The sequence below is a fragment of the Apodemus sylvaticus genome, chromosome 1 (assembly GCF_947179515.1).
Source record: "Apodemus sylvaticus chromosome 1, mApoSyl1.1, whole genome shotgun sequence".
Taxonomy (NCBI): Eukaryota; Metazoa; Chordata; class Mammalia; order Rodentia; family Muridae; genus Apodemus; species Apodemus sylvaticus.
Window position 1 is genome coordinate 17,708,125 of NC_067472.1, and position 15,172 is coordinate 17,723,296.

The window sequence follows — 15,172 nt, forward strand, 5'->3', positions numbered from 1 at the left end:
CCCTTCTCATTGGTCGAAGCTAGCAGGAATCCAGAGGCACGCACCTGAAGTTGGTGCTTGAAGGCTCCTAAGCACACTGAGCAGGCTGGTGGACAGAACCGGAAGGGCTAATGTTCTGTGTCCACAGAGTGTACCCAGTTCAGACCTTTACCCCAAAGGCGGTGCTGGAAATTACTCATTAGGCTGGTTGATATCAGTTTCTATCTGGGTGAAAGTTTACAGCTCATGATTTCAGATTTTTAAGTGTGTCCAGACTTGCGGATATGTTGCTTATTAAAAATAACCAGTCTCCCAGGACTTCTTTTTACATTCCATCACGTTTTATAACATGTTAGACATGTTGATTTTTCTATTTTGATAAATGAGTATAATATCCCCTTTACCATTTTGAACATCTTAAGCGTACAGTTTCGTACCACTAATTCACTGCCAGTCTACAGAACTTCCTCATGTTCCCCAACTGAACAGCCATACCCACTTAATGCTAGCTCCCTGGCCTGCCCTCTGTCTCTGGGGCTCAGGCTGCTCCGAGTACTTCATCTGAGTGGGCTCCTGAAGTGTCCAACCCTGGGTCTGCTTGTCCTGTAGCACGGCATCGCCAAGGGTCATCTGTGTGGTATTACGTGTGACTGCTCTTTTACCCTTTAAGAGGGTTAAATAATAGTATGTGTTGCTTGGCATGTTGTAAAACCGTATTTCTGAATATTTCCATTATTTTACATTTATAGCTTTAACTTTCACATATCCAGGGCTGGGGAGATGGCTCAGAGGTTGAGAGCCCTGGCTGCTCTTCCGGAGGACCTGGGTTCCCTGCCCAGTGCCCACGTGGCAGCTCCCAGCCGTCAGTAACTCCAGCCCCCGAGGTCCACTTTCTTCTGGGCTGTGGTGTACATGTGGCACATAGATGGACAAGCAGGGCGAGCGAGCACATACGTGAAATAGACTTGCCAACGTTTTCTGTTCCCTGACTGTCAGAGTCACACCCAGGAGGGACGTATTTAGTCCATTGTCTTTATCCAAAGAGACCCAAGCCAGCCTTGAATAATTCCTACCTTGTTTTCCTAAGATATTTATTGTACCTTAAAAAATGCCCTACATACATTCCTTTTTTTTCTTCCTCCCTAAATAGCTGGCTTTTAGTGCTGCGACAGTTAATCGCTATAGTATAGCAATAACTTGCCTGTGAAGTAAAAAAGAATACTACAGAAGGAGAGCCAATTCTTTTACTGAAGATCTATGCTTACTTGCTTTTTCTTTTTTACAATCTTACTCTTACACTGGTATTTTCAAGCAATAGGAAACTACTGGCTGGTTTTGTGTGTCAACTTGACACAGGCTGGAGTTATCCCAGAGAAAGGAGCTTCAGTTGGGGAAGTGCCTCCATGAGATCCAGCTGTGGGGCATTTTCTCAATTAGTGATCAAGTGGAGAGGGACCCTTGTAGGTGGTACCATCTCTAGGCTGGTATTCTTAGGGTCTGTAAGAGAGCAGGCTGAGCAAGCCAGGGGAAGCAAGCCAGTAAGGAATATCTCTCCATGGCCTCTGCATTAGCTCCTGTTTTCTAACCTGCTTGAGTTCCAATCCTGACTTCCTTTTGTGATGAACAGCAACACAGAAGTGTAAGCTAAATAAACCTTTTCCTCCCCAACTTGCTTCTTGGTCATGGTGCTTGTGAACCAATGTAAAGAACAATAGAAACCCCGACTAAGACACTGTTTTTCTTTTTTTACAGTTTAGTGTGTACATGGAAGACTAAAATATTCATTTGCTAAACGTGGTCTTTGCAATCTAAGATGCACTAGTTAGAACCTGACACACCGATGCTTTTCTGCAGTATTGTTTGATGAGTTTTTAATTAAGTCATGATCGGTGTTCATTTGAAAAAAATGTTTATATGCCTAATATTTACACAAATCTTCAAGATGATGTACAAACAAGGTCAGTGGGAGTGGGAACATAGGAGACAGAGGGGCCTTGCACAGGAGCGATGGGCAGTACTTGGGGAAACAGTGATGGCAGGTGTTTAAATGTGTGGAAACACAACCTGCTGTTCATAAAAGCAATGGCATGTGAGCACCGGAGTCTCACTGAGTGCCAGGAATAAAGGCATGTCATCACACCTGGCCCTAATGTATTTGTGAATATGTATGTATGTATGTATGTATGTATGTATGAATGTATGTTTGTATGCATGTATGTATGTATGTACTTATGCACACATGCTCCTAGATGTCTGAGAGGCCAGAAGAACATGTAATTCCTCGGACTCTGGAATTACATGGAGCTGTGAGCCACCTGATGAGGTGCTGGGATCCTGACTTTGGAGCACTGCAAGAACAGCAGAATTGGTCTCAGCTGCTGAGCCCTATCTCCAGTCCCCAGACGAGTTTAAAGACATGTAATTAAAGACGACGCTTCTTTCCCAACTGTCATGGTCTTTATTGTAGCAGGATGTTTGTGCCCCTCCAAGAGGGAAATATGCTTCGCAGCTTCCTTGAATTCATAATGTCTGTAGTCAACTGTATTCTGAATCACCAGGATTAGCATTCCTAGAACATGTTCAGGAAGGGACAGCTGGGGGACTACTAAACTAAGCTTTTTGGGTTCCAGGCCTAGTCTGTCCCCTATGATGCTGCCTGTGCCCTGGACTCACTGTCTGTCCCTGCTTGCCTTTGGGGGTGGAGATGAGGTGGCTCGGAATCAACGGCACAGATTCCGGGAGCAGGTGAGAACACTGCAGCAAGCTCCTATGAACACTCGCCTTTAATTCCCTCCACCTGCATCCCATTGGTCCAAAGCAGGCATCCAAGCAGCAGTCCCAATTGGCTGGCATTGTCTGCGGCAGCCATTTTTGTCTCTCTGTCTTCAATTAGGTCCTCCTGCAGGAGATGCCTTTGCGGCTGCAGGGTGTTCCCCCCCCCCCCACACACACACCCCAGCATTTATGCAGAGGCAGCCATGGTGTCCTTGGAGTGAAAGCCATTAAAGCAAACTTGAATTAAGAGGCATTGGCCCATAATGAATATTAGAATATCCATAGGGAGCATGGCTCAGTTGTAAAGTGCTTGTCCTACTAGAGTGAAGACCTGAGTTCAGATCCCCTTCAACCACATAGAAAACCAGGGGGGCAGCATGCCTCTGTAACCCCAGCATTTGGGGTGGGGGTGAGGTAGGTTTGCTGACCAGCCAATCTAGCCTCATCTGTGAGCTCCTCGTTCAGAGAGAAACCTCGTCTCAAAAAATGATAAGGGTGTGTATCGTCAGGCCTGCCGGTCTGAGTCACATGGCCCGGAACACACATGATGAAAGGAGAGAAGCGGTTCCTGCAAGTTGTCCTCTCACATGCATATGTGCTCTGTGGCAAGCACCTACACATGCGTCCACACATATACGTGCAACAAATAATATGTAAAAAAAATACTAAAAAATGGAACACCTGACTTAAGCCTCTTGTCTCTGGCACATATACACACACATACATGTGCATATGCACTTGTACACATAGCACACACATGCACACGTATACATGCACACACAATTACTGCAGGCTTAAGACATGCTCTCCCCCTAAATCATAAAACAACCTTTAGGGGGCTGGTGAGGTGGCTCAGTGGTTAAGAGCACTGACTGCTCTTCCAGAGGTCCTGAGTTCAAATCCCAGCAAGCACATGGTGGCTCAAAACCATCTGTAATGGGATCCGATGCCCTCTTCTGGTGCATGAAGACAGCTACAGTGTACTCGTATACATAAAATGAATAAATCTTAAAAACAAAAAACAAAAAACAACCTTTAATACAGTTCCTCATGTTGTGGTGACCCCAACCATAGCATTATTCCATTGCTACTTCATAACTGGAATTTACAGTTATGAATTATAATGTAAATCTCTTATATGCAGGATATCTGATATTCAACCCCTGTGGGGGTTGAGGTCCACAGGTTGAAAAATCAATGCTAGATGGATAAGACTGTTTCCTTCTGGGGCTAGTGCGGGTGTGTGTGTGTGTGTGTGTGTGTGTGTGTGTGTGTTTGTGTGTCTTCTCAGCAGGAAGCAGCTCTGGGATGGAGGGTAGATTGTTTGCTGGAGCAGATTGGAATCTAAATGCTACTCAGCCCCTCCATGGCCAGAGGAACACTGTCTCAAGAACTGGGTTAAAAGGCTGTCCAATGACTGGTCTGCCTGCTGGAGCCAAGGTTCTATCTTGCCTGCCTAGACAAATCTTTGTTAACTATGTTATAAATCATAGAAAAGAGGAAGAGTTTAAATTCTAAGCAACTAATGTAAAAATTGAGGTTTAGGGAAAAGATTAGTCACTGATATTTTAGTGGGCAGAAAAGAATTGTAATTTTGGCTGAGAGGAAAAAGGTTCTTAATTCAAGTAAAAAATCAATAATCAGAGGTAGATGTGGGCATAGTGACATATGCCTATAATCCCAGTCCTGGGGAGCTTGAGGCAAAAGGATCGTCATGAGTTCAAGACCAGCCTAGACTACAAAGTAAGATCTTGGTGTATCTAAATAATAATGATAATATTTTTAAAAATGTTTGGCCTAGAGGGCTCACACCATCCCCACCCCCTACCCCCACCCCCTATTAGACCTAGACAAACTGGAGACTGAAACCATTTACACCAGAGATGGTTGGTTTACGTTAGGTGAGCGGAACTGGGGGCTGAGGTATAAGTGGTTTCGGGTATTCCAGTCAGCTTCCGGTAGTTGCTTAAGCCTTCCTGTGCACACATTGCTGCCTGCCTGCAGACAAATGGGCAGCAGCCGCTTCTGTCACAAACTCCTTTGGAGTTTACCTTCCAAAAGGGTTTGGAGACTCATCTTTCTGAGGATATTTATGTTTCTACTCTTTAGAGGAAGAATTAGGTATTCGCCAGTAGGAGAAAGGGTGGGGTTCTGCATCTTCTCGATGTCCCTGACAGCGTGCTGTATTGGACAGTCATTTCCCAGCTTTCCCTCAGCCCATCTGTCCTGTAGTTTCTTCTGCAAACTTCCATCTGGAGTTGGAACATTTTGCAGAAGCCACTAATGATTAAATTCTGAACCGCACTCCCAGGCATCTAAATGGCCCCAGCATGGGTGACAGTCGGTGCTTCTTAGACTGTGTACAGGTCAGGGTCAACTCAGGAGTGTCTGTCACCTAAGTAAAGTGGAAGCCATCAAGCCCTGCCTCCTAGTTGCACCCAGGAATCACAGAGTGTGATTTCTGTGCCCTCTAGGGGGTGTATCTCTGGGGATTGTATACTCATTCCTGCAGAGCAGGAGGTCAGTCAGTAAATGACTTTATTGAGCCAGAGTCTCTGCGTGAGTCATTTTCCCTACTGTGAAAAGGAGCTGAGAGGAATGCTTAACCCTTTCAGCTCACGAGGCTAAAGGGCACGAAATCAGCGGGCGGAGGCCTGTTCCGAACAGCTCAGAGAGCAAACCATGCATTCCGTCAGACGGTGGGAACTTTGAGAAAATACACTGGAAAGTTATATCCATCTTGGCCGGATCCTGAGGATTTGTTTTAATAACATAAATGACTAAGAGATTTGCCAAATATTATGCTTGGTTTTCTGCTTAACACAAAACAAAAACAAAAAAAACAAAAACAAAAAACAAAACCCTTTCCTTCTGCAGAAATCTGACATCTGGCAACTTCAGATGCCTGGAAGACAGTCAGAAAATAAGAAAGGGGCCTCAGAGTTTGTGAAAACTGTTGAACCCCCTCCTCATCATCCCCCCAGTGCCAGCGAGTGCCCCTTACCTCTGCAGAGGAGTGCCACCCTGCCTTCCAGAGGTTGTCTGCTTTCATCTATCTGGGAACTTTTAGTAATGTTGGTGCTATAGACTGTAAACTAGAAGTTGGATTGAATTGACCACTGTGTCGCCCACCCTTGGGAGGTAGTAGCTGGTGGATCTCTATGAGTCCAAGGTTAGCCTGGTCTACATAGTGAGTTTCACCCAGGGCTACATAGTAATACGATTCCAAAGAAAGAAAGAAGGAAAGAAAGAAAGCGAGAAAGAGAGAAAGGGAGAAAGGGAGAAAGGGAAGGGAAGGGAAGGGAAAGGAAGGAAGGAGGGAAAGAAGGAAGGAAGGAAGGAAGGAAGGAAGGAAGGAAGGAAGACTGACTGGGTGGTGTGACTAAGAAGATAATGCAGAGGTTAAGAGCACTGGCTGCTCTTCTGGAGGACCCAGGATTAATTCCCAGCACCCACATGGCGGCTCACAACCATTTGTTCAATTCTAGGGGATCTGACATCCTTTTTTGGTAGGCGCCCAGGCACACACATGACATACAGACAGGCAAAAACCCATACGCATAAAATAAAAATATGTGAAGTTTTTTAAAACTGAAGCTGAGGGATGATGAGATCAGCTGACTTGGAAGCAGACCAGCACCCAGAGAGGCCTGAGGCTCTAACTGGCTAGGCCCGCAGCTGCCCTTAAATACAGTGCAGTACCACACGGACTGAGCTAGGCCCGCAGCTGCCCTTAAATACAGTGCAACACCACACGGACTGAGCCTGCTTCTAGCTTCCAGCAGGCCGCGAAATCCACATTCTCTCGGGATCTTTGGACGACGTCAGGAAGGCATAATATGTGTCTTGCTTCCGGGTGCTGGGGTCGAGAGGCATGCGCAGTCACACTTGGCCCCATGTGCCTATTTTAAAACCTGGTCAAAATTAGATTAACCACGTTGAACTAAGAAGACCTGAAGTGTTTATACTTGAAGACAGTTTCTTCTCTGGTGGCCAGTGACACAGATTTGAACTTGTAGTTAGCTATGGAAATGATTTTTTTAATAAGCTAATGTTTACTGAGAAGCTGTAACTGCCAGTAAGTAAAGACAGTTATGTGCCTGTCATGCCTTGGCACAGTCACACAGCATCCTGGGTGAGGCTCTGGGGACAGCCAGATTTGGATTCCCATTGTGTGTCTGACTTACTATGTGACTTGGAGTTATCACTTTGAACCTGTGTTCTCATCTGCCAGATGGGAACCAATAACTCGAGGGCAGGTCAGTTGTCGTGAGGACTCACTGACGTGGAGCGCTGTACAGTTTGTAGCATGAGGAAGCACTGTGTGAGTATTGGTCACTGATCTTATCACTACAGTCATCATCGCGGTGATCACTGTGAAAGTATTAATGTCTGCGTTTCTCAGGTCCTGGAAACAGAATTGCGGAGAGTTAACTGTGCCCAGGGTGAAAAAGCTAATGAAGATGAAAGCTTGGATTTGAAGTTTGCTCCGTCGCTATAGGAGCCTAGTGTTTTAAATGCACACAGCTGTTTCCTCAGAGTATATGTATATAAATACTAGGTTTGAGTGTTGCTTCTTTTTTTTATCTCTCGAAATAAGTTCTCTCTGTGTGTCCTTGGCTTACCCAGAACTCATTCTGTAGACCCGTCTGACCTCCTAACTCAGAGGTGTGCCTGCCTCTCTGCCCCTCAAGTGCTGTATACCACCAGGCACAGCTAATGAGGTGATTTTAATACGTGTTCAGCAGTAGAGCACTGGTCTGGCATGCTTGAGGCCCTGAGTTCTCTCTGCAGCACCACAAAAGGAAAATGAAAGCGGGAAGCCTGTGGTCAGAAGGGGACAGGGGCTGTTGGGGCCACTTCCCCATTTTGCTGTGGACCTGTCATCTCACTACTGTTAAAAAAAAAAGTAACAGAAGAAGAAGCTACTTTGACCCAACAGTACAAGTCAACTATGTAATATGTAACTGTGTAATATGGTTAAAACACCAATATACCGAGCCATTTATTAGATACCTCCTACATTTTTTTTCACACCAGTGAAAGTCACAAACAATAGTTATAGGTGTTGTATTGTTCTCGTTCCATTAGACGTTTGGTTTTTAAAAAATACTTATATATTTATTTACTCTGTGTGTGTGTGTGTGTGTGTGTGTTTTCCATGTGTATGGTGCTGCAGAGGTCAGAAGAGGATGTGCGTCCATGGAGCTAGACTAACAGGCAGCCATGTGGCCTTGACATAGTTGCTGGGAGGCAAGCTCGTGGCCCCTGGAAGAGCAGAGAGTCCTGTTTGCTGTCCCTGCAGCCCCACCCCTACTCCCTCCTGCTGCCCCTCCAGCCCCACCCCTACTCCCTCCTGCTGCCCCTCCAGCCCCACCCCTACTCCCTCCTGCTGCCCCTCCAGCCCCACCCCTACTCCCTCCTGCTGTCCCTCCAGCCACACCCCTACTCCCTCCTGCCATAGGTCCTAGGAGTCAAACTCAGGTTACCAGGCTTGGGGACAGTCACCTTTATCAGCTGAGCCATCTCACCGGCCTGACTTGGTGCTTTTGATAAGGTTGATCATATGTGAGATGAAAAACATATGTCCACATTCAGCAACACCAAATGAGTCTTTGAGGAAATTAAAGAACCACTGGGGCCCTGGCCAGCCTGGAGAGCTGGAGGTGCCCCTGGGATGGTATTTGGAGAAGATGTCTGGTCATGCTGAGCTACCCCGGGTGAACACCCAGGGCCCTGGTGCCCTCACACACATGAGGGCAATGGATCCTTCATCCATTGCAGTGCAGACCTGAGACAATGCAGGTTAGACCACAGAACCAAAACTCAACCTGCTAGTTTATATGTCCCCTGGAGACACCATCTCTGGGACTTCTTTCTGCGGACTTGTGCTTTCTGTGGGTTTTAAATCTTGGTGTATGTGTGAGTCCTGGCTCTGCTGCTGGCATCAGACTGTGCTATGCTGTTTTGCATGGGATGCCTCAGTGAGTCCTGGCCTGCTGCTAACTCTGTGTCCTTGGGCAAATTAGATTATCTAAATTTACAGAGCCTGTAAATTTACATCCTGCTCTTAGGGTTATCTTGGGAAATGGATGAAATGCTGTATGTAATGTAAAGGGTTTGTTTTTTAAATAGTGTATTTTAAAATACTATATTGCCTAGAACTTTAAACATGTTAAAATGTTATTTTCCCTCCCTCTCTCCCTCCCTCCTCTGTTGCCTTGAAAGCTGGAGTTCCCAGCTCAGACCTTTTCTGTCGATACACTTTGAGTGTGTTGTTAGTTTGGGGTGTTATTGGTGTTAGTTTCCCAATTCTAGAGTTATACTGAGAATTGGATGAAATTATTATTTCAAGGAAACAGCTTTATATTTCTATATTTTATATCTATGTTATCTTTCTATCTTAAGTGTAAGAGTTTAAGAAACATGCTTGCGGCATGTCTTAAGTAGTGCTGCTTTCTCATGCTCCGGCCTTTCCTTTCCAGCCCGGGAAGCATGGAGCCTGGATCCGTGGTCCGAGCCATCTTTGACTTCTGCCCTAGCGTCTCAGAGGAACTGCCGCTCTTCGTGGGCGACGTCATTGAGGTGTTGGCCGTGGTGGATGAATTTTGGCTCCTAGGGAAGAAGGAAGATGTGACAGGTGAGCGAGCTGTGACGCATGATGGGCCTTGTCATCCAACCAGACACAGTCACGTTAACTTAGCCCTTACCTCATGTTAACTTAGCCCTTACCTCACGTGCGTTGTGTGCACTGGACTGGAGCGTGGGACACAGTCCTGGTTTACGGCGCTGTGAGCACTTGCCAACTTTGGGGGAAATGACTAGATTGTTTTCTAGTAGAAGTGATGCTTCTGTTCAGAGAAGGAGCAGATAAGACAGAACTGCCTGCTCAGTGACCCCGGTGCAGGAGCGCTGTGGAAACATCAGTAGCGTCCCACGCGGCTGAAGGCTGCAGTGGGGCTACAGAGGTCAAAGGGGAGGAGTTGAGGAGGCCAGAAACTTCGGTGCTCCCACTTTATCAAATCCCAATGCTGTTGTTTTATGAGTGGGGGGGTGGGGGGTGGAGAGATGGCTTAGTGGTTAAGAACACCACTGCTCTTGCAGAGGTCCTGAGTTCAGTTCCCAGCAACTACATGGTGGTTCACAACCATCTGTAATGGGATCTGATGCCCTCTTCTGGTGTGTCTGAAGACAGCAACAGCGTACTCATATACATAAAATTAATTATTTAAAAAAAGAATGATGGGATGGGGGACTAAAGAGCTGGCTGGGCAGTTAAGAGCACTGTCTGCCATTCCTGAGGACCTGGGTTCACTTCCCAGCACCTACAGGGCAACTCCAACCATCTGTAACTTCAGATTCGAGGGATCAGAGGCCCTCTGCTGGCCCGCACACGATGCACAGATAGACTTACAGCCCAACCACACATGCACATAAAATGATGTAATAAAAAAATTAAAAGGGATGATAAGAAGAGCAAAATGAAGGCAGGAAGGCAACACCAGGGGGTGCTGACGATGGCGCCCACCAAGGTAGTGGGTCTGGAATCTGAGTCCTCCAGCTGATAGGCCCCGTCTTTCTGCACCATCTATAAAATCTTCATACTGAAATGCTCTGCTTCATAACAGTCCTCTCTCTGCCTGACCCATTATTGGCCTCCTCAGAACCACGGCTGTGTGCACAGCTTTTGTGCATGGGTTTCCTGCATCCTTAGTTTCGGGGGATTTCAGGGCTCTGAAGACCAAGATACACAACTCATGTTTTCTCTTGTAGTGAACTTGCTAGAGTGCTGGTGGTAAATGCTAATTTAGGCATGTAGTATGTGTTCATGTGTGTGTGCATATACCAGTGCATGTGTGGAGCATGTGAAGAGCAGAGAACAGCTCGCAAGATTCATTTCTCTCCTCATACCTTGGTGGACCTGGGGATCTCACTGTCAGGCTTGGCAGCAATCACCTTTCCCCGCTGAGCCAGCTCACTGGCCCAATCATTGATTTTAAATTGCATTCTCTGTCCTCTGCTGATATCTGTTTTTGTACCCTGTACTTTTTCTACAGTAAATTCTCTAAGTATTAGCATTAAGTCAGTTTTCAACTCAGGATTTGTAAATGGACTCAGAAAAGAAACAGTCCTTGTTCACAGGCTGAGATTAAAAGAACACTCTGTGTTTACCATGTGCACTTCCATTTCTCAGGACAGTTCCCCAGCAGTTTTGTGGAGACCATGACAATTCCCAGTCTGAAAGAGGGAGAGAGGCTATTTGTCTGCATCTGCGAATTCATATCTCGGGAGCTGAACAGCCTTTCCCTCCATCGAGGTAAGCAGAGCACCAAAGGTTTGCAGAATCCTGCAAAAGGTTCACTCACACCGGGCAGTTAATCTCTGCAAAGTCCTCCACACGGACATGATGGGGTGAGGGGAGGCCTTACGCTAGCTTTCATAGTTATGCATTCTTATATGTTTTAGATTGTATTTCTTTGAGACAGAGCCTCACTATATATCCCTGACTTGGAACTTAATCTGTAGACCAGGCTAGCTTCAAACTCACAGAGATCCACCTGCTTCTGACTCCTGAATGCTGGGATTAAAGGTGTGAGCCATTGTGCCAACCTATCTTTATTTTTAAGTGTGTGTAGGGGGCAAGGATGGATCTGAATATGTGCACGTGAGCCGCAGGTACCTGGGGAGGTGACAAGAAGACGGTCTCCTGTGGTGGCCGAGTTACAGGTGGTTGGGAGCTACCTGATGTGTATAGACTGCTGCCCTCTGAATAATAGAATATTCTCTTAACTGCTGAGCCATCTCTTCAGTCCCTACAAAGGGATCTTATCTAATCTTCAACACTAAGAGTGTCAGTAACTGTACTTCATACATAATGGCATAGTTTGGAAGCTATTACAAACCATTATTTCTGCAGGTCAGAAGTGTGGCCTCAGGATAGCAGCTCGCCAGTGTGCCCTTGTCCCGTGTTACCTTTTTACTCCTCCATGCTGTAGACACTTTAGACAGTGCCAGTTTCTTCCCCACGTACCATTTTGCTGATGTATTGCTACTTACTAATGTACTACAGGGAGACAGTCATTTTGACAAGTGAGAGAAATGTCAGAGTGCCTGTTACTGTGCTTCCATTGGACAATGTAAAAGTTCTCCTGAGAGCCAGTGTAGGCAGATGGTGCTGGCCCATCCCCAGGATGATTCAAGCATTTCTCACAGTGTTCTCCAGTAGGCGTGGCTCCCAAAGATGGACAGGCACACACTCCATGCATCTACTTGGTTAAGAGACCAGCAGGGCTGCAGACTGAGGCTTGCAATCCAGACTCACTCACCATATCAACACAGAAGGGCTGGCAAGCTGGGTTGTTTGTGTTGTAACTGTACTTTTCATATGATGTTGAAAGCAGAGGCTACACACAAGCAGAGAGAGAGAGAGAGACAGACAGACAGACAGGCAGAGACAGAGAGACAGAGACAGAAACAGTGAGAGAGGAACTGAGACCTAGCAAACTTCAATAAGAGGAAAAGAATATTGGATTTCTTTTCTTATGTTCCTCTTCAATGTTGTGGGAATTTCCTGCATGTTAGCCTGTACTCAGATTCTGCCCCCCAACCCCTCCCACCCCACTCCTGGTTAGAAGTCAGTGTAGACTATGAGGATACAGCAGGATCTTTGACCTTGCTCGTAGCTAGCCAAACAGCAGTCTGGAGTCGAGGGTAGGTACTTCTCCAGGTAGGATGGAGAAAGGGCAAAAGCCTCTTGGCATCTCTCTGGGCCATGCACAGAAGACAGCATAGCCTTGTCTGTCTGTCTGTCTGTCTGTCTGTGTGTGTCTGTCTGTCTGTCTGTCTGTCTGTATGTATGTATGTATATATGTTTCAGTGTTGGAGGTTGAACCTGAGGCCATGAACGCACTAGTCAGAGAGGCCAGCAGCCAGCTACCCAGTCACATCTCCAGCTCTGGACATTGTCCTAATCCTGGCTCCTAGTGAAGACAAACATGCACACATAGTGCCTGTGACACTCAGAAGAGGACATCAGCCCCACTGGACAGAAGTCACAGGTGGTTGTGAGTCTGTGTGGACACTGGGAACTGAACTATGATCCTCTGCATGAAAAGCAAGTGCTCTTAACCACTGAGCTGTTTCTCCAGCCCTGTATCTATATTCTTAATTAACCAACAAACAAAAACTTTCATGCACAGGTGTCTGCCTGTGTACCTGTGTGCCATGTGCATGCCTGGTGCCTACAGAGGCCAGAGAGGGCATCAGATCCCCTGGAACTGGAGTTAGAGATGCTGTGTGCTGCCACATGGGTGCTGGGAACCAAATTCTGGTCCTCTTCCGGAGTAGGACATGATCTTAACTGCTGAGTCCATGAATCAGGACTTAAGTGACTCCTTGTGACCTGTTAAACCTAAAAAGCTTAACATGGGGTCCAAAGGAAGAGGATGCCGGGATGAGAGTCCACAGGAGAGAGGGGAGGATGCTGGGACGGGGGTCCACAGGAGAGAGGGGAGGATGCCGGGACGGGGGTCCACAGGAGGTGGGGGAGGATGCCGGGACAGGGGTCCACAGGAGGTGGGGGAGGATGCTGGGACGGGGGTCCACAGGAGAGGAGGATGCCGGGACGGGGGTCCACAGGAGAGAGGGGAGGATGCCGGGACGAGGGTCCACAGGAGAGAGGGGAGGATGCCGGGACGGGGGTCCACAGGAGAGAGGGGAGGATGCCGGGACGGGGGTCCACAGGAGAGAGAGGAGGATGCCGGGACGGGGGTCCACAGGAGAGAGGGGAGGATGCCGGGACGGGGGTCCACAGGAGGTGGGGGAGGATGCCGGGACGGGGGTCCACGGGAGAGAGGGGAGGATGCCGGGACGGGGGTCCACGGGAGGTGGGGGAGGATGCTAGGACGGGGGTCCACGGGAGGTGGGGGGAGGATCCCAGGACGAGGGTCCACGGGAGGTGGGGGGAGGATCCCAGGACAGGGGTCCACAGGAGAGAGGGGAGGATGCCGGGATGGGGGTTCACGGGGGGGGGGGCGGGGAGGGGGAAGGACGGGGGGCGGAGGATGCCGGGGTGGGGGTTCACGGGGGGGGGGTGTGGAGGATGCCGGGATGGGGATCCACAGGGGAGAGGACTAGAAAGAGCTGAGCTAACTCTTGGGCTTTCATCATGTGCCTGGCATGTCTCATGGTTTAATATGGCTTCTTTTGTTTTAAATTGGATATATTCTTTATTTACATCTCAAGGGTTAGCCCCTTTCTCAGTTTCCCCCCTCCCTGATAGCCCCTATCCCATCTTCCCTCCCCCTGCTTCTATGAGGGTGTTCCTCCACCCACCCCCTCCCACCTCCCTGCCCTTGATGCCCCTACACTGGGGCATCTTTAGAGCCTTCAGAGGAACAAGGACCTCTCCTCCTATTGTTAACATGGCTTCTGATTTGAGAAAGCCAAGCTTTCTTGGACAAAGAGGTCCAATTGTCCCTTTCTGAGAAGCTTGACACACTGAAGTTATGTTTAATTCCTTTTGTTTCTTTATATTGCACATCACATCAGCAAGAATTAATTTTGGTATTTGGAATCAAAGTTACTACAGAATGAAATATTGTTTTAGACTGCACACAGCTTATCAGATGTAAGTCTGAGGTTCCCTGATTTTCAGAGCAGAATATGCATTCCTTTAACCCTGCCCTCTACGGTTGTTTATCCAAATCCCTGTGGTATCGTTTTGATCTGCCCCTAGGAACCTTCTCTGTAGCTGTCTGAGTTAGGGTTTCTATTGCTGTGATAAACACCATGACGGAAGGCAAGCTGGGGAGGAGGGGGTTATTCAGTTCACACTTCCACAGCACTGGTCATCATTGAGGATGTCAGGACAGGAGCTCATACAGGGCAGGAACCTGGAGCCAGGAGCTGACACAGAGGCCATGGAAGGGGTGCTGCTTACTGGCTTGCTTCCCCTGGCTTGCTTAAAAACACCCCAGGACCTCCAGCCCATAGGTAGCCCCACTCACAATGTGCTGGGCCCTCCCCCTTCAATCACTAATTGAGAAAATGTCTTACAGCCAGATCTTAAGGAGGTGTCTTCTCAGTTGAGGTTCCCTCCCTTCAGATAACTCTCGTTTGCGTGTCGAGCTGACTTAAAACCAGCCGGCACAGTAGTGGTATAGCTTCTCTTCTATGTATATAGGACTTTGCTGATAAATGGATCAGAAGGAGATGTGGAAATGTTTAAGAGTATTGGGGCACTAAGAGTATTGGGGTGCTAAGAGTGGAGTTCAGTTGGTAGTCTGCTTGACCAGCGTCCACAAAGCCCGGGGTTCAGTGTGAGCAACCCCAGCATTCAGGAGATAGAGGCAGAAAGACCTGAAGCTCAGTTGTCTTCAGTGCCAGAGCCAGCCTGGGCTACATGGGAGCCATTTTG

At 47.6% G+C, this 15,172-nt stretch overlaps 1 protein-coding gene across 2 annotated transcripts in view; it reads left to right on the forward strand.

The window, feature by feature from the left end:
- Window positions 1–15,172, forward strand: part of Dnmbp (dynamin binding protein) — a 96,597-nt gene that overhangs the window by 20,192 nt on the left and 61,233 nt on the right. Inside the window, exons 2-3 of one of the 2 annotated variants that reach the window (XM_052185364.1) lie at window positions 9,240–9,394; window positions 10,949–11,071. In XM_052185364.1, coding sequence (XP_052041324.1) covers window positions 9,250–9,394; window positions 10,949–11,071 — 268 coding nt within the window. In that variant the 5' untranslated portion in view covers window positions 9,240–9,249. The remainder of the gene's footprint in view (window positions 1–9,239; window positions 9,395–10,948; window positions 11,072–15,172) is intronic. The other variant, XM_052185374.1, reaches the window with a different exon arrangement.